At 42.9% G+C, this 19,605-nt stretch overlaps 1 protein-coding gene across 2 annotated transcripts in view; it reads left to right on the top strand.

The window, feature by feature from the left end:
* LOC115142811 (myotubularin-related protein 14-like) overlaps positions 1 to 19,605 on the top strand; it is a 46,444-nt gene that overhangs the window by 10,478 nt on the left and 16,361 nt on the right. For both annotated transcript variants that reach the window (XM_029682567.2, XM_029682566.2), the window contains exons 3-15: positions 1,030 to 1,138; positions 1,956 to 2,031; positions 10,450 to 10,513; positions 10,667 to 10,789; positions 11,258 to 11,331; positions 11,767 to 11,837; positions 12,033 to 12,107; positions 12,842 to 12,908; positions 14,693 to 14,778; positions 16,931 to 17,007; positions 18,589 to 18,625; positions 19,017 to 19,087; positions 19,481 to 19,539. In XM_029682567.2, the coding sequence (XP_029538427.1) occupies positions 1,030 to 1,138; positions 1,956 to 2,031; positions 10,450 to 10,513; positions 10,667 to 10,789; positions 11,258 to 11,331; positions 11,767 to 11,837; positions 12,033 to 12,107; positions 12,842 to 12,908; positions 14,693 to 14,778; positions 16,931 to 17,007; positions 18,589 to 18,625; positions 19,017 to 19,087; positions 19,481 to 19,539 (989 nt within the window). The remainder of the gene's footprint in view (positions 1 to 1,029; positions 1,139 to 1,955; positions 2,032 to 10,449; positions 10,514 to 10,666; positions 10,790 to 11,257; positions 11,332 to 11,766; positions 11,838 to 12,032; positions 12,108 to 12,841; positions 12,909 to 14,692; positions 14,779 to 16,930; positions 17,008 to 18,588; positions 18,626 to 19,016; positions 19,088 to 19,480; positions 19,540 to 19,605) is intronic.

The raw sequence follows: 19,605 nt of genomic DNA, 5'->3' as shown, positions 1-19,605 counted from the left end.
GACAGTTAATCAAGGACACTTAGTAACTAATTACACTGTTGTTTATTTGTGCCTTCCATAGTCCACTGTACATATTCACACAGTCTGTAAGAGTGTTGATCTAAGCCCCTAGGATCAGGTCCCCCTGTCCATATAGCCCAATCAATTCATGATCTTAAAAGCAAAGTCCTTCTACTCTGCGATGCTTTGTGAATATGGGCCCTGACCTGTTTTTTGGACAGAAAAACTAAACAGATTTAATATAGTTCAATCCACATCGTCACGAGTCATGATTCATGACACGGGGTTTAAAATGATATGCCCATTTTCATGTCCGAGGTCATATGTATTGTGTGAATCAACAGGAAACATTACGGGAATGTTCTATTTTGGTACGTGTTTGGGAAATAGAATATGTGCTTTTGACCTATGAGCAGAGCAGTGCAACACTAATAAGATCCACACAGTGAAGATGACTCGACGTTCCAAAATGTGCTTGTCAGGCAAGATGATGATGTTTATGGGGAGAATGCCCTCCCTTCAGGCATTATGATGCTGGATGCGTGTCTGTGCCCTGCTCCGTAGTTTCCCTCTTACGCAAATTCACAATTTAGGGAAATCAGCCACTCAATAATTCATAAAAACACCCCATAACGTTTTCACCCAACCGTAATATCTAGAGCAAACGCGTTACTTTTAGTTGAGCGGCTTCACTGCAAGTGGATTGTGCTTTTAAAAATGTGAAGAAATAATAGGGAATAAGATGCCATTTAGGATTCTACATCTTGAGTTGAAACGTCTTCCTCCATTCACCCACCCCTGCACTTCCTGCACTGTTTACTTTTCTAATTACGATGGTAACAAGTTCATAGTAACAATAAGGCACCCTTGGGGTTTGTGGTATATGGTCAATATACCACAGCTAAGGACTGTATCCATTGCTATATTGAGGATTATGATCCATATATTGCTTTGTTATAATAGAGCCACGAAGATGATATATTGCTGATCTATTTATGATGATCCATATATTGCTGGGTGTGTCCCCAGGTTTGAGAGCACGGTCCAGATCACAAAGCTGCAGGACCTGGTGAACCGCAGTAAGATGGCCCGCTGCCGAGGGAGGTTCGTCTGCCCAGTCATCCTCTACAATGGCAAAGTACAACTTTGAGATATATTTATTTTTATCTTTATGTATTTTTTTTCCCCTATGTCTCGCCTTCATTTCACCAGGAAGTTAGTCCCTTTGCGGTCCGGAGACCTCAGCCCTGTTTGAATACTTTTTCAAATGCACCCTTCTTTCCTCCATTCCTTGGGGTAATCACTGATCTGGTCAGACATAATTAGTGAAGTCAATGCAGTGGAATGCTTGCCAACACTAGCCTAATCCTGTCATGTCAGATCAGTGATTTCTTCGAGGAAGGATGTATTTTTAAGAGCATTTGAACTCAAGTCACCTCTAGCCGGCTTGGCACATTCCTTTCTGAGATCTTTCATTTATAGAAGTGTAATTTTGTAGTTAATAGCTTTTTAATGCCATACTTTCAGGCAGTAATTTAGATTGAGTTCAAATGCTGTCTTTACTTCACTTATTCTAACAGCTAGGCTTGTTACTGCTTTGCAATTAGCCTACTATGGTTATTACGACCACGTTTGTCATTTGTAATTGAGGGGAGTGAAAGCTTATCTTAACTTTGCCTTTCTAGTTTGGAACTGTTTTAGCTTGGGCTGCTGTATGTTCCCTTTTCTGTTTGTGATCTGTCACAATGTTTAAATATGGCCTCTCCCTTTGATTTTCTGCAAATCTTTGAAAACCTGTTGAGCATTGTTTTTAAATACTTCTTGCCTTTTGAGCAAAGAAGTGAACGTGTCAAACAATAAGAAGGACTTGATTGACTGGTTTATAGACTATTGAGATGAGGAGTATGCTAATGTGTGTGTGTCTAATACTTATCCTGTGTTGTCTTCCATTGCAGCATATTTGTCGGTCGTCCACTTTGGCAGGCTGGGGGGAGCTATACGGACGCACCGGCTACAACTACATCTTCTCCGGTGAGACTGACAAAAAGTCACTTGTTAGCAAGGGAATCTAGTTCAGGGCCGTATACACAAAGCTTCTCAGAGTATTTATTTATTCATTTTATTTCACCTTTATTTAACCAGGCAGGCAAGTTGAGAACAAGTTCTCATTTACCATTGCGACCTGGCCAAGATAAAGCAGTTCGACACATACAACGACACAGAGTTGCACATGGAGTAAAACAAACATACAGTATAAACAAGTTTATATATGATGTGAGCAAATTAGGTGAGATATGAGAGGTAAAGGCAAAGGCCATGGTGGCAAAGTAAATACAATATAGCAAGTAAACACTGGAATGGTAGATTTGCAGTGGAAGAATGTGCAAAGTAGAAATAAAAATGTGGTGCAAAGGAGCAAAATAAATAAAATAAATACAGTAGGGAAAGAGGTAGTTGTTTGGGCTAAATTATAGGTGGGCTATGTACAGGTGCAGTAATCTGTGAGCTGCTCTGACAGTTGGTGCTTAAAGCTAGTGAGGGAGAAGTGTTTCCAGTTTCAGAGATTTTTGTAGTTCGTTCCAGTCATTGGCAGCAGAGAACTAGAAGGAGAGGCGGCCAAAGAAAGAATTGGTTTTGGGGGTGACTAGAGAGATGTACCTGCTGGAGCGTGTGCTACAGGTGGGAGAAGCTATGGTGACCAGCGAGCTGAGATAAGGGGGTACTTTACCTAGCAGGGTCTTGTAGATGACATGGAACCAGTGGGTTTGGCGACGAGTATGAAGCGAGGGCCAGCCAACGAGAGCGTACAGGTCGCAATGGTGGGTAGTATATGGGGCTTTGGTGACAAAACGGATTGCACTGTGATAGACTGCATCCAATATTTTGAGTAGGTTATTGGAGGCTATTTTGTAAATTACATTGCCAAAGTCGAGGATTGGTAGGATGGTCAGTTTTACAAGGGTATGTTTGGCAGCATGAGTGAAGGATGCTTTGTTGCGAAATAGGAAGCCAATTCTAGATTTAACTTTGGATTGGAGATGTTCGATGTGGGTCTGGAAGGAGAGTTTAGTCTAACCAGACACCTAGGTATTTGTAGTTGTCCACGTATTCTAAGTCAGAGCCGTGATGTTGGACAGACGGGCAGGTGCAGGCAGCGATCTGTTGAAGAGCATGCATTTAGTTTTACTTGCATTTAAGAGCAATTGGAGGCCACAGATGCAGAGTTGTATGGCATTGAAGCTTGCCTGGAGGGTTGTTAACAGTGTCCAAAGAAGGGCCAGAAGTATACAGAATGGTGTCATCTGCGTAGAGGTGGATCAAAGACTCACCAGCAGCAAGAGCGACATCATTGATGTATACAGAGAAGAGTCGGTCCAAGAATTGAACCCTGTGGCACTCCCATAGAGACTGCCAGAGGTCCGGACAGCAGACCCTCTGATTTGACACACTGAACTCTATCAGAGAAGTAGTTGGTGAACCAGGCGAGGCAATCATTTGAGAAACCAAGGCTGTCGAGTCTGCCGATGAGGATGTGGTGATTGACAGAGTCGAAAGCCTTGGCCAGATCAATGAATACGGCTGCACAGTAATGTTTCTTATCGATGGCTGTTAAGATAACGTTTAGGACCTTGAGCGTGGCTGAGGTGCACCCATGACCAGCTCTGAAACCAGATTGCATAGCAGAGAAGGTATGGTGAGATTCGAAATGGTCGGTAGTCTGTTTGTTGACTTGGCTTTCGAAGACCTTAGAAAGGCAGGGTAGGATAGATATAGGTCTGTAGCAGTTTGGGTCAAGAGTGCCCCCCCCCTTTGAAGAGGAGGATGACCGCAGCTGCTTTCCAATCTTTGGGAATCTCAGACGACACGAGAGGTTGAACAGGCTAGTAATAGGGGTGGCAACAATTTCGGCAGATCATTTTTAGAAAGAAAGGGTCCAGATTGTCAAGCCCGGCTGATTTGTAGGGGTCCAGATTTTGCAGCTCTTTCAGAACATCAGCTGACTGGATTTGGGAGAAGGAGAAATGGGGAAGGCTTGGGCGAGTTGCTGTGGGGGGTGCAGTGCTGTTGACCGGGGTAGGAGTAGCCAGGTGGAAAGCATGGCCAGCCGTAGAAAAATCCTTCTTGAAATTCTCAATTATGGTGGATTTATCAGTGGTGACAGTGTTTCCTATCTTCAGTGCAGTGGGCAGCTGGGAGGAGGTGTTCTTATTCTCCATGGACTTTCCAGTGTCCCAGAACTTTTTTGAGTTAGTGTTGCAGGAAGCAAATTTCTGCTTGAAAAAGCTAGCCTTGGCTTTTCTAACTGCCTGTGTATAATGATTTCTAGCTTCCCTGAACAGCTGCATATCACAGGGGCTGTTCGATGCTAATGCAGAACGCCATAGGATGTTTTTGTGTTGGTTAAGGGCAGTCAGGTCTGGGGAGAACCAAGGGCTATATCTGTTCCTGGTTCTAAATTTCTTGAATGGGGCATGCTTATTTAAGATGGTTAGGAAGGCATTTAAAAAAAAATACCCAGGCATCCTCTACTGACGGGATGAGATCAATATCCTTCCAGAATGCCCCGGCCAGGTCGATTAGAAAGGCCTACTCGCTGAAGTGTTTCAGGGAGCGTTTGACAGTGATGAGTGGAGGTCGTTTGACCGCTGACCCATTACGGATGCAGGCAATGAGGCAGTGATCGCTGAGATCTTGGTTGAAAACAGCAGAGGTGTATTTAGAGGGCAAGTTGGTTAGGATGATATCTATGAGGGTGCCCGTGTTTACTGATTTGGGGTTGTACCTGGTAGGTTCATTGATAATTTGTGATTTTGAGGACATCAAGCTTAGGTTGTAGGATGGCTGGGGTGTCAAGCATGTTCCAGTTTAGGTCGCCTAGCAGCACAAGCTCTGAAGATAGATGGGGGGCAATCAGTTCAGAGGGTGGTCTATAGCAGGTGGCAACGGTGAGAGACTTGTTTTTAGAGAGGTGGATTTTTAAAAGTAGAAGTTCAAATTGTTTGGGTACAGACCTGGATAGTAAGCCTGCAGAGTGCTGTCCTTCTTTGCAGTAGATTGCAACACCGCCCCCTTTTGGCAGTTCTATCTTGTCTGAAAATGTTGTAGTTTGGGATGAAAATAGGTAGGTCTAGGATCAGTTTTTCCCTTTTGCTTTATATTTAATAAGATTACATGCACATGGGGAACTTGATCCTAGACCAGTACTCTTTGGCGGATGGATGGGGAGGTTTTTGGGTGGACTGTGGGAGGGGGTGGGATCGTGAATAGTTGAGCGGCTTCATTGCAAGTGGATTGTGTTTTAAAATTCAATAAGAAATAGGGGGCCTCCTGAGTGGCGCAGCGGTCTAAGGCATTGCAGTGCTTGAGGCATCACTAGAGACCTGGATTTGATCCTGCCTGCTGTAATCGGGAGGCCCTTGAGGCGTCGCACAATTGGCCCAGCGCCATCCGAGTTAGGGGAGAGTTTGGCCGGCTGGGATGTCCTTGTCCCATTGCGCTCGAGTGACTCCTTGTGGCGTGCCGGGCGCCTGCAAGCTAGCTTCGGTTACCAGTTGTACGGTGTTTCCTTCGACACATTGGTGTGTCTGGCTTTAGGGGTACTCGAGCAGTGTGTCAAGAAGCAGTGCGGCTTGGCAGGGTCGTGTTTCAGAGGACGCGTGGTTCTCGACCTTCGCCTCTCCCAAGTCCGTACGGGAGTTGCAGCAGCGAGACTAGGCTGTAACTACCAATTTGGATATCACAAAATTGAGGAGAAAAAAGGGGTAAAAGTTTGAAATATGTACATTTTAGGAATAGGATGCCATTTAGGGCTCTGTCTAAATCTTGAGTTGTAACATCCTCGTCCTCCTCCATTGTTCTCCTACCCTGCTCCAGGGGTGCTGCCTGTACTGCAGTTGGCCCTGAACTGCTGGCTTCCAGCCTATTATACTGTGTACGCCTGTTATTAGCATTGCCTGTTAACAAAATTGGGCAATGTTTATATGACCCCCTTACAAACAGGCCCGTTATTGCCACATTCTTGCCTGCATTCGCCTTTTATACCTACCGTGCACATGCCGGTGACGACTGGTCGTAGTGGTGTGCAGATGTGGGTGGGCGTCTCTTTGAATAATTGTAATAATTCGTTCAGGCCAGTCCTAAGAAACATTAAGACTAAAATAATAGAATAGCTTTTTTTTTTTTTATTACATCCAAATTAATTAAATAGTTTTTTTTATTTATTAAAACGACAAAACATACCTGCCCCAATCAGTCAACACACATATATATATACAGTATATTATAGTAAGAATATAACAGAATAAAATACAAATAATATTTTTCCCATACAACTGTTGTCACATTAACACTTGTTAAACTACGTGTATAACTTGCTGGCAAAAGGTTCTAGTAAATGAGCCAATTAGAAACGATGATCACTAGCAGCCCTAACCTCAATTTAACTAACATTTCCCCAGCCTAATTGTAGCCTAATCCCAATATCCAAATGGAGCTTCGGTGAAAACAAATTGATCAAGAGTAGTCCCCACGTGTCTTAAAGCAACACGACGGCGCTGTCCTAATCAAAATGTGGTCCTCAAATTATCGTCTAGTTGTTCGTGCGCGCTGTCGGTGCGTGCTAAGTGGGTGGGCTCATCGAAGAGATGTGTGAAGTGACATGCCTCGCAAAGTTTAGCCGGGAGGACGGTTAGCGGACGGGCGCTGCCGAGCAACCGTCAAGAACGTAATGCTTGTCAGTTGATCTATCACACCTCTGGGAGCTCTGGAATGATGAACTCTGTTCCACGATCAAACAGTGCTGCTATATTTCCACATGCGATCGCTGCCGTCGATTTCCCCATCAACTACTAAACTATCAACTACTAAACTATCAACTACTAAACTAAGCATTTGGCTTAGTTTGGTTGAAGACAGCAGAGGTGTAAGCATTTGGCTTAGTTTAGTAGTTGATAGTCATATTGTGGTTTTGTCAGTAGTGCCATAGGGCCCCATACATTCTGAAATAGATATAAAACACCTTACAAACACTCCCGATTCAACTTCTATGAGAGAAGTATCGTCAAGTGTGTCCTCGTTGAATCCACTTTTACACGGAACCCAAACCGGCTGTGCGCGTGCGCCATCGCGCAAAAATGTAATTTGTCCCCCTACACCAGGGGTGTCAAAGTCAAATGGACGGAGGGCCAAATAAAAAAATCAGCTACAAGACGAGGGCCGGACTGTTCGAATGTTCATTGAAAATTTTTTAAATGACGCATATAGTCTAGTGAACCTAATTGAACCTACTGAAAACCTAACAAATATATTACAATATGATCAGATAAATAAAGCAATATTTTCTTATGGCTCTGTCAGTAATCTTTAATTTTCAACAGACACAAAAGACAAATTTCCTTTATATAAATATCCCCATAACATGAACATTAAATGAAAGAAACCGGTATTCAAGGCACCATCAGTAGACTATATTTTCTATTTTAGCAAAAGTGGGCTAAATTTACTTCAAAGAAAAAACAATAATAGCAATTTTCTATCATCCACTCAACTGAAATATTTTTAAAATATAATTGGATTGAAATACAAAAAAATAAAGTGCAAAAATCTATTAATCAAAAACAACACTTTGTTTAAGGAGAAGTAACATGCAGTGAAAACAAATATTAAATTTTAACTTTTAAACTTGAACTGAGTAAAAACTCTAAATATGTGATTGCACAGTAATGTTCACTTGTTTGAGGTTGAGGGTGATACTTGGTGGTGTCCCATCTTTTCCACAAGTTCATCAATGTTCGGGGTAAGGCTCTGAGCTGAAGAAATCCTCAGAATTGAGTGGAGGTGTTCAGCAGTAAGTCGACTTCTGTGTGATGTTTTGTTCAGGTTCATCAAAGAAAACAGTTGTTCACACAGGTATGTGCTGCCAAACATAGACAACGTTTGAGCAGCCTGGATGCGCAGCTGGGGCATTGTGCCGGGAGGAAACGGGCGAACTCCGCAGCACCCACTGCCGCATATTTTGCCCTCAGTGCATCATTGCATTGGAGGTCAATCAACTCCATTTGGAGGTTTGGTGGTGAGCTTTCCACGTCAACAGCAAATGGGTTACCGAGCAGTTCCAACCTGCTTTTTGTGCTTCAAAGTCAGCAAATCAAGGCGTCGAAAGTCAGCGGCAAGCATACCTATTTTATCAGCCAACTGTGTGCTCGGAACGCACTGGTAGAGAGCTTCTCTTTCATGGTCTGGCAGCTGGGAAAGTGGCTCAAATTTTCTTTCCGCATCTGCGTCTCCCACAGAGTCAGTTTGGTTTTAAATGCCTTCACTGTACTGTACATATCAGAGATGACACGATCCCGACCCTGCAGCTGCAAGTTTATTGCATTCAGATGACTCGTAATGTCACACAGAAAAGCCATTTCACACAGAAACATTTCGTCTCGGAGTTGTGTTGTGTCTTTCCCTTTGCTGTCCAAGAACAGACAAATCTCCTCACGAAGCTCGAAACATCTTTGAAGCACCTTTCCCTGGCTTAGCCATCGCACCTCTGTGTGATAAGGCAAATCACCATGCTCCGTTTCTAACTCCGTCAGAAATGCCTTGAACTGGCGGTGATTCAAACCTTTGGCTCTGATAAAGTTAACTGTGCGCGTGATGATGCTCATTACATGCTCCATTTTCAAGGCTTTACCGCACAACGCTTCCTGGTGTATGATACAATGATAAGCTGTCAGCTCACCTGTCGCGTTTTCCTCTTGCATCTTTTCCCGTATCTTCGCCACCAGTCCGCTCCTGTGTCCACACATCGCAGGTGCTCCGTCGGTTGTCAAACCCACGAGTTTTTCCCAAGGCAGCTCCATCTCATTTACACATCTTGACACCTCTTCATACAAATCATGCCCCGTAGTTGTGCCATGCATAGGACGTAAAGCCAAAAACTCCTCTGTCACGCTTAGGTTGGAGTCCACTCCGCGGATGAAAATTGACAACTGGGCAATGTCAGAAATGTCGGTGCTCTCATCCACAGCCAAGGAATATGCAATAAAATCTTTTCCCTTTTTCACAAGCTGCTCTTTTAGATTGATGGACAACTGGTCTACTCTCTCGGCAATGGTGTTTCTGCTCAGACTCACATTTAAAAAGAGTTGCCTTTTTTCTGGGCAAACTTCGTCACAAACTTTAATCATGCAGTTTTTGATGAAATCCCCCCCTCCGTAAATGGCCGGGCTGATTTAGCGATCTCTTCTGCCAAAATAAAACTGGCCTTGACAGCAGCCTGGCCTTGTGATTTGGCTTTTGAACAGAGCCTGTCGAGATTTGAGGCCTCGTTTTAATTCCTCTGCCTTTTGTAGCCTTTGTTCCATGTCCATATTCTTGTTTTTGTCCGCGTGTTTCGTTTCATAATGTCGTCTCAGATTATACTCTTTCAGTACCGCCACACTTTCTCCACACAGAAGACACACAGGTTTTCCAGCTACCTTCGTGAACATATACTCCGACTCCCACCTTGTTTGAAACCCCGGTTCTCAGTATCCACCTTCCGTTTTGCCATTTTTGATGGGTATCTGAAAGTTAATTTTACTGTGATGCTGACGACTGCTGTGCCAATAAATATTGAAATGAAGCAGCCTACTGCTCGGTGCGTCACCTTTGCATTGTGGGAAATGTAGTATTGGTGCGTGTAAAAGATCTGCGGGCTGCCGGCTTGCTGCGGGCCGGTTCTAATAATAAATCAAGATCATCCCAGGGGCCGTAAAAAACCTTCTTGCGGGCCGGATGTGGCCCGCGGGCCTTGACTCTGACATATGTGCCCTACACCAAACGCAATCACGACACGCAGGTTAAAATATCAAAACAAACTCTGAACCAATTTTCAGACAGGTCGAAAAGCATTAAACATGTATGGCAATTTAGCTAGTTGGCTTGCACTTACTAGCTAATTTGTCCTATTTCACTAGCTTGCTGTTGCTAGCTAATTTGTTCTGGGATATAAACATTGAGTTGTTGTTTTACCTGAAATGCACAAGGTCTGACAATTAATCCACAAATAAAACGGTCAACCGAATCGTTTCTAGTCATCTCTCTTCCTTCCAGGCTTTTTCATCTTTGAACTTATATTGTGGTTGACATCTACACTTTCATACTATTTCAATCACCCACATGGGTATAACCAATGAGGAGATGGCACGTGGGTACCTGCTATTATAAACCAATGAGGAGATGGGAGAGGCAGGACTTGCAGCGCGATCTGCTTCAGAAATAGGAATGACTTATATGTTAGCCCTTGGCAACGCAGATGCTCGTTGAAGCTCGTGAGCAGTGTGGGTGCAATAATTGAATAACATGGATTCCTACATTTATTTTGCAATGGACGTGTCCGGTCTGTTCAGCATGTAAGAATTATATGGTAGTGACGCATCTCTCGTTCTCTCATTCGCTTTTTCTCTCCCCCTCTAGGTGGTACTGATGACACGTGGGGGGCAGAGTCCGAGCCAGAGGTTCCAGAGGACGACAGTGTGAGGTTGGTGTCTTCTCACGTGATCCCGTGACGGTTGTTTGATTTCCTTGCCTGATTTGAATGCTCAAAATGCCCCGTACATTTTTGTGGTCATTGGATGACGTCTAACATTTTCTTTGAACTCTTTCTCTCCGTCCCGTCTCCCCCTTGCTACAGGAACGGGGACTCTCAACTCTTTGACAAGGTGCGGGGTCTGGACATCAAGCTGCTGCGCTACCTCTCTGTGCGCTACATCTGTGACCTCATGGTGGAGAACAAGAAGGTCAAGTTTGGCCTTAAGTAAGTCTCCGCTCACAGCCAGGACTCTGAATTTATTTCTCCCCCCCCCCCCCTGCACATACACACACAGGGGGATATGTTCTGGGTCATTGGATCCTGCTCATGTTGGCCTTATGGTGACTTTATGTTATGTAATAAACAAGTGTACACTTGTTTGGACGTTGACCTTTGCATGTGTGGCGGTGTGTGTTGTCTTTATTTATATAGCTGCCTGCCTGCGTGCTTGTATGATTGTGATTGTAATGTTGATGTGTGTGAGTGCATGGCGTGTGTCTGTCTGTTCACATACTTTCTATGGTTCGCCGGTTGTGCAGCTGTGTGTACATGTGTCACTGACCGTTAAGTCAGGCATCATGTCATGTATACACGTACGGTTTTCATCACCACCTGAATATTTTCTTTCTCTTTTCCACTTTTTCCATTTTTATTTTTTATCGTCCCCTATCTTCTCGTCTCTTCTCTGTCCAGTGTCACCTCGTCTGAGAAGGTGGATAAGGCCCAACGCTATGCGGACTTCACCCTGCTCTCTGTGCCTTACCCGGGTAAAGACAATTCTTTCAACCCCAAGCTACGTTTACATTTCAGTTCTTTGATAAAATATTCTCCTTTTTATTAGGAAAACAGGTTTCGGCAGTCTTGACAAATAAATCTAGTGTTAGGTAGATGACAGTAACTAGGCCTTACAATGCGTTTCTACATCTTAATAAATGTCTTCCCCAGAGAGATAGCTACAGACCTGGGATCAAATGCTATTTGCATTCATTTGAAACACATAAACTGGGCTTGATTGAGTTTGACCGGCGCTATGGGTGATGCAAACTCCACCCATCTGGCACACCGGGCAGGCTTAAGCACTAAAAGTATTTGAAAGATTTCAAACTGTATTTGAACCCAGGACTGGATAGCTAGAGTTCCTGTACTGTTCTCAATGCATACAGTTGTATCGTGACACCGGACCCCTCTCTCTGTGCTTCCAGGGTGTGAGTTCTTTAAGGACTACAAAGATCGAGACTACACTGCCGAGGGACTAGTATTCAACTGGAATCAGGTATGCCGGTCGATTTGAACATTTCCTGCGTAGATATATAGTTAATAGAAGGGATAAAAGACACTAAAACCTAGGCAATTTAACTGTGTCCTCACCCATTCTAGTCGTTCTATGGTCTTCTGATCTCAGATTGTGATGTATCATATGTTCATCCAGATGAATGATTTTGAAACATAGCATTTTTATTGTTGACAGGATTTTGTGGATGCTCCTTTGACAATCCCTGCGTGCTTTACCAAGAACTTGAGTATAAACTGGAGTGAATATCAGGTTAGTCTTTTTTTTCTCCCTCTTATGAGTATTTCCTCAGTTTTTTTGATAGGGAGAGAAGGACAGATGGATTGTATCACAGGGCACTAGGCTGGATTCAAACTTATGCCAACACGTGTTTGTGTGTCAGAGGCAGTGGCCCAAACCACTAGACCACCATATCCGGTACGTCTAATTATACTTCAGTGAAATGTGATTCCGATTTGTGCCACAGTATTACTGGTCTCACAGTGACCTCTGTTGGCCGTGGAACGGCATGGTTGTCGACCATTAATTTCTCATGTTTTCTTCTCTAAGTCGGGTGTTTTCAAACCTCTCCTCAGGCACCCCCAGCCATTTAATGTATTTAATCCATTACAGAGCGAGCACACCTGATTCAGTTTGTCAACTAATTATCAAGCCCTTGATTAGTTAACTCAAGCGAGCTAGTTCAGGGCTACAACAAAATTGTGAGTAGGTTGGGGGTCCCTGAGGAGATTTTAGAAAACCGCTGCTGTAAGAGTTTGTTTTAATGCATATTTTAGGTAATAAGAGATGTAGTCACCACACCAGGGCCACGTTCCCCTGGCAAACGTTGCAGATAGAAATGTCATGAATCCTTATTCCAAATGTCAGAGAGGCATGTTTGTTCTACATAGCATATTTCTATTTGAACATTAGTGACGTGCTGGATGTGCCCCCGGTGAAAACGTGCTGAAAGTCCTCATGTGTTCTTCTCTGTCCTTGTGTTTCAGTCTTGGGACCTGGTCCATCAGACCCAGAACTACCTGAAGCTGCTGCTTCACATCATCAACAGCGACGGTCAGTATGTGTGTGTGTGTGTGTGTGCCCGCGTGTTGGTTAAAGCTCCTTGGGGGCTGTGACCAATTTCTTCTTTCTGTCAGAGAGTAAAATGAACATGGTGTAAAGAGTGGGTAAGTCATATCATATCTCATATGGTCGTCTAGTGAGGGTCCCTGAGATGTAGGCCTCCAAAGTCAAACTTGACCCAGGGAAGACCAAAGGCTGATGTTGCCATTGTGCTGTTTAAATCCTCATCACTTACTAGTCGCTATAAAAACCTGGTTCAATCCTTTGTTTCTCAAGTGTTTGTTATTTGGTTGTCTGATTTAATCAGGCTGTAATACACAATTAATTGCTGTATACATCCTTACTCTGCTGGTTGTCTGTGCGGTCTGTCTTCCAGCCGCTCGCAATTTGGGACAAAATATCCACAGGAAAGTATTGTTTTAAGGGAGCCGGTGGGTACACTACTGTTCAAAAGTTAGGGGTCACTTAGAAATGTCTTTGTTTTTTTGATTTTAAAATACCATCAAATTAATCAGAAATGCACCGTAGACAATTGTTAATGTTGTAAATTACTATTGTAGCTGGAAACGGCAGATTTTTAAAAATGGAATATCAACATGGGCGTACAGAGGTCTATTTTCAGCAACCATCACTCCTGTGTTCCAATGGCCCAGAAGGCCAGCATCCCGGAGTCACCTCTTCACTGTTGACGTTGAGGCTGGTGTTTTGCGGGTACGATTTAATGAAGCTGCCAGTTGATGACTTCTGAGGCGTCTGGTTCTCAAACTAAGCACTCTAATGCACTTGTCCTCTTGCTCAGTTGTGCACCAGGGCCTCCCACTCCTCTTTATATTCTGGTTAGAGCCAGTTTGCACTGTTTTGTGAAGGGGGTAGTACACGGCGTTGTACGAGATCTTCAGTTTCTTGGCAATTTCTCGCATGGAATAACCTTAATTTCTCAGAACAAGAATAGACTGACGAGTTTCAGAAGAAAGTGCTTTGTTTCTGGCCATTTTGAGCCTGTAATCGAACCCACAAAGGCTGATGCTCCAGATACTCAACTAGTCTAAAGAATGACAGTTGAATTGCTTTTTTAATCAGAACAACAGTTTTCAGCTGTGCTAACATAATTGCAAAAGGGTTTTCTAATGATCAATTAACCTTTTAAAATTATAAACTTGGATTAGCTAACACAATGTGCCATTGGAACACAGGACTGAAGGTTGCTGATAATGAGCCTCTATACGCCTATGTAGATATTCCATAAACAATCTGCCGTTTCCAGTTATAGTAGTCATTTACAACATTAACAATGTCTACACTGTATTTCTGAACAATTACATTTTTTAATGGGGGAAAAAATAAGACATTTCCTTGTTTTTGAAAGAAAAGCTAACTATGGAACGGTGGTGTATATGGTTTTGTTGGGATGTATTTCTGGTGTGTATTTTCAGTCTACTGACACAAGCGATGCAAACACTTGCACAATATATAAGCAATAGCTGAGCCACCAGAATCACAGAAGGAACGTTGCCTCTCAATCAGCAGTGGCAAACCTACTATCTCTCTAAAAGCCAGGTCAACAATACTTTCCTGTGGAGATTTTTTTAATCAAATTTCAAGCTGCTGAAAGACCAACCACACAGCCAAACGGTAGAGTAAATTCAAATGTAATTTTAATCAACATTCTGACTTGTAAGAAACATTTACTGATTATGCACTAATGTTTCAGGCTGTGTATGCCAACTAATTGTGTATGACAGCCTGATTAATCAGTGATTTGATTTGCCCTGTAGATGAGAGCGGTCTCCTGGTTCACTGCATATCTGGTTGGGACCGGACGCCTCTTTTCGTGTCCCTCCTGCGGCTCTCACTGTGGGCAGTAAGTGTCCTCGCTCTCATTCATATCACCCTGTTTCTCTTTTTCTTTCCTTCCTATCCCACTTTTAGCACTCTGCCCCCCCCCCCCCCCCCACACACACACACCACCGCCACCCAGATATCAGTTTTGTAATTCAATTCAAAAGGTACTTCTAAATACATTTTTCTGGAATTCCACAATGAATTAATCTGCTTTCACCCCCGATGCCCCTCCCATTTGTCTTAACACGCAAGTCGAATTAAGATTCAAGTCCCACTGCATAACACTAGAAAAGCCAGTTGAAATAGAGCTAATCACTTTAATTTAAAGAGTTATTTGGCAATGGTAAGGGTTTTAGAAACTTCCAGAATCCACTCTTTCTGATGTAGGAGGATTTGAAAAAGTCACACTACCTGTTATCTGTGGTTTGTCCTTCGGCCACTTTTAATTTTTTTTTACAAAATATCCACAGGAAAGTATTGTTGGCCTGACTTTTTAGAGAGCTGGTAGGTACAGTGCATTGGGAAAATATTCAGATGGGCTGACTTTTTCCTCATTTTAAGCTACAGCCTTATTCTAAAGTAGATTTTTTGATCCATCTACACACAATACCCAATAATGACAAAGTAAAAATAGATTAAAAACCTATCAAATTGATTTATAAAGCCCTTACATCAGCTGATGTCACAAAGTGCTGGCCAGAAACCCAGCCTAAAACCCCATACAGCAAGCAATGCAGGTGTAGAAGCACAGTGGCTAGGAAAAACTCCCTAGAAAGGCCAGAACTTAAGAAGAAACCTAGAGGAACCAGGCTATGAGGGGTGGCTAGACCTCTTCTGGCTGTGCCAGGTGGAGATGATTTTTTTCCTAATTTATCAGAAAATTAACGCACCTTTTTTACATAAGTATTCAGACCCTTTGCTATGAGCCACAAAATTTAGCTCAGGTGCATCCTGTTTCCATTGGTCATCCTTGATGTTTCTGCAACTTGATTGGAGGCCACCTGTGGTAAATTAAATTGATTGGACATGATTTGGAAAGAGACACACCTGTCTATATAAGGTCCCACAGTTAACAGAGAAAAAAAACAAGCCATGAGGTCGATGGAATTGTTCGTAGAGCTCCGAGAAACGATTGTGTCGAGGCACAGATCTGGGGAAGGGTACCAAAAAATGTCTGCAGCATTGATAGTCCCCAAGAACACAGTGGCCTCCATCATTCTTAAATGGAAAAAGTTTAGAACCACCAAGACTCTTCCTATGGCTGGCCGCCCGGCCAAACTGCGCCATTGGGGGAGAAGGGCCTTGGTCAGGGAGGTGACCAAGAACCCGATGGTCACTCTGACAGAGCTCCAGAGTTAATCTGTGGGGATGGGAGAACCTTCCAGAAGGACAACCATCTCTGCAGCACTCCACCAATCAGGCCTTTATGGTAGTGTCCAGATGGAAGCCACACCTCAGTAAAAGGCACATGACAGCCCACTTGACACCGTAAGACTCCTACCATGAGAAACAAGATTCTCTGGTCTGATGAAACCAAGATTGAACTCTTTGGCCTGAGTGCCAGGCGGTGAAGGATGGTAGAGGCAGCAAAATGCTGTGGGGATGTTTTTCAGCAGCAGGGACTAGGGGATGATTCAGGATCGAGGTAAAGCTGAATGGAGCAAAGTACAGAGAGATCCTTGATGAAAACCTGCTCCAGAGCGCTCAGGACCTCAGACTGTGGCGAAGGTTCACCTTCTAACAGGACGGCCCTAAGCGCACTGCCAAGACAATGCAGGAGTGGCTTTGGGACAAGTCTCAATGTTCTTGTGTGGCCCAGCTAGAGTCCAGACTTGAACCCGATTTAAAACATCTCTGGAGGGACCTTCAATTTCTCTGCAGCAACACTTCCCGTCCATCCTGACAGAGCTTGAGAGGATCTGCAGAGAAGAATTTGAGAAACTCCCCAAATACAGGTGTGCCAAGCTTGTAGCGTCATACCCAAGAAGACTCGAGGCTGTAATCGCTATCAAAGGTGCTTCAACAAAGTACTGAGTAAACGGTCTGAATACTTACTTCTGTTTTTTTAGTTAAAAAAATAATATCACATTTATGTGTCACCTTTCGTGGCTAATTTGCGTGGAGTTTTTTTTTAAAGACATGTTAAATCTTTTAATGTATTTTTTTAATAGGATGGTGCTGTCCACGCCAGCCTGGAGCCTACTGAAATCCTCTATCTGACAATCGCCTACGACTGGTTCCTCTTTGGGTAAGGATTCTCACAACACCCCCATTACTCCTTAGTAATACTGAGGGGTGCGTTCACAACAGCATGCGAGGACTGTCTGAGTGGGGAGGGGAAGACCGAAACGTGACCAGACCCAGATGTGTTTGAGATGCATAATTGAGTAAAGAGCTTTATAGGAAGGACGACTCTGAGGAGAGGGTAGAGCGTGCCAAGTTAAGTACCCTGTCTCAATTCATCTTTCCTTGATATCTCGCCTTCTCTCTCCTTGACCTTCTCAACACATTGGAGAAGAAATTCAGCGAGAAGGGACTTTGGACCTTCTCCTCCAATCTACGGTAGTTGAGAAGGAGGTGAGGACATAGGATGCAAGGAATCGCCGAAAGACGAATTGAGATGGAGCCCTCTTTTTCTCTCTCTCGCTCTCTCTCTTCCCCGCTCTCTCGAGGCTTTCCTTCATAATTACCGCTGTGCATCTCTCCAAAGTTTAACTCCTCAAACGGAGTAAAAAAAATATTAACAAAAAAAAATCCATGCCCCGGAGATGGCTCCTAGAATAATTATTCCAGGACAAACTTCTGAGACTGCGACCAGGGAAGAGGGGATAAACTTGGCGTCTCACACACACACACACACACATACCAAACCTCTCCCCTTTAATAATATCTGTAATAATTGGTCTTTTTTTTACCAGCTATCAGTGTTATGATGCAGCGGTATGTATGGATTTGTGTAATCTTTCATTATGGCTTAAACTCTCATTGGGATTTTTTTTGTTGTTTTCCCTTTAAGTGTAAAAGCAATAATAATGGTCATTTCAGGTTCTAAGCTGGAGATAAGAGAAAATGAGTGACAACTGGTCAGTTGGTTATTGATGTACTTTTTTTGTGTAAATTACATGTTCTAAACGGTCCCCTATTTGTGCTTTTACAGTCTTCTTGACTTTGCTCTTTTGGACTGTTTTATTCAACAAGTATAGAAATTGGAAAGTAAAACTTACATTGTAACCATTGTATGAGGTAAACACCAGGTACATGGAGAAAACTGTATGCTGAATAGAAAGGAACATACATTGAGAAAGTATTAAAGGCCCAGTGCAGTCAGACGTGATTGTCCTGTGTTATTTATATATATATATTTCCACACGATGAGGTTGGAAGACTGTAACATTTTGATAATGCCCTTTTTAGTTTAAGAGCTGTTTGAAAAGGCTGCCTGAAATTTCAGCCTGTTTTGGTGGTTTGGAATTTTGGCCTGCCTGATGACATCACCAGGTTTAATAGACCAATAAGAAAGAATTCCCAACCTCTGCCAATAGCTAATTTTCAGTTTTCTCCTCCCCACTCAGACCACTCCCACACAGTCCTACCAAAATTCTTGCTTGCGAAATTGCTGGGAAGCTTTTAATTATTTTTTTAACCATTTTAATTGAAAACTGTCAATGTAAGGTACTTGATTGTTACCCAAAAATGTTTTGTTATTGAGATAAAAGGATGCATTGGACATTTAAATATGTTGGTTGGTGTTGGTAGCTAATCATATGTAATAGTGTTCTTTGATTTGTTTAATGGATTCGGTGATCATACTCGTTTGTTGCTTCTACAGTCATATGCTGCCTGATCGCCTCACCAAAGGAGAGGAGGTCAGTTGCATTCTAACACAATATCAATGCCATGCATTCCCCCTCTCTCGCTCTTTGTGTGTGTGTGTGTGTGTGGAATATTAAAACATTGGTTATTACTTTCCTATTCAGTTAATATGGTTATTGCCCTCAAACAGTTATAACACTGTTGCCGTCTTCTTGAATTCGTTTTTTTTTTTTAGCAATTGACTGCCAATGTAGATATAATGGCTTGTGAAGTTGAGAGTAAAATGTTATCTGATTTGTGAAACTGATATCCAATTTTCAACTTAAGTGAGTTGTTTGGGGTGTTTTTGAAAACTAGGGGGCAGCATTTTGTCATGCATTTAATTTCCTCATTTTTTTTTTTACACCTGTAAGACGTAACTTCATCTTTCATTCCTCCCGGCAGATTTTCTTTTTTTGCTTCAATTTTTTGAAGCACATTGTCTCAGAGAAGTTCTCTGCCAAGAAGAAACAGAGGTGAGTGAAATGTCATGAATCAACGGAGATATTTGAAATGTAAAAGCACTTCTATAAAATATTGTCCCCCCCAAAATGGCACCCTATTCCCAATATATAGTGCACTACTTTTGACCAGAGCCCTGGTCTAAAGTAGTGGACTATACAGGGAATAGGCCTTACTATACCCTTAAGCTACTCTTCTTTTTGTTTCAACTGTAGGGTTACAGACACTCAGGGCAATAACACTGTTCTTTCATCGTCGAAAACCGACTGTGACCAAACAGTGTTTTTTTTCCCCTTCACATTTCTATATTCTTTGATGTCTTTCCTTCTTTTTGAGCAGTGTCAGTCTCTCTTGCTCTCTTCTTCCCCTCTGTGTATTATTTCATCATCCTTTTTTCTCTTCCACAGGAGGAAAAACTCTCAATTCAAAGACACTGATTTCACAGTGGACGACCTCTGCAAGTTGAGTAAGTTGCTTCCCTGGAGACATAGTTCATTATTAAGTATATGTTACATGAGGATAGAGGTGTATT

This window comes from Oncorhynchus nerka, linkage group LG15, assembly GCF_034236695.1.
Source record: "Oncorhynchus nerka isolate Pitt River linkage group LG15, Oner_Uvic_2.0, whole genome shotgun sequence".
Taxonomy (NCBI): Eukaryota; Metazoa; Chordata; class Actinopteri; order Salmoniformes; family Salmonidae; genus Oncorhynchus; species Oncorhynchus nerka.
This window is presented reverse-complemented; position numbering and strand designations above follow the sequence as displayed.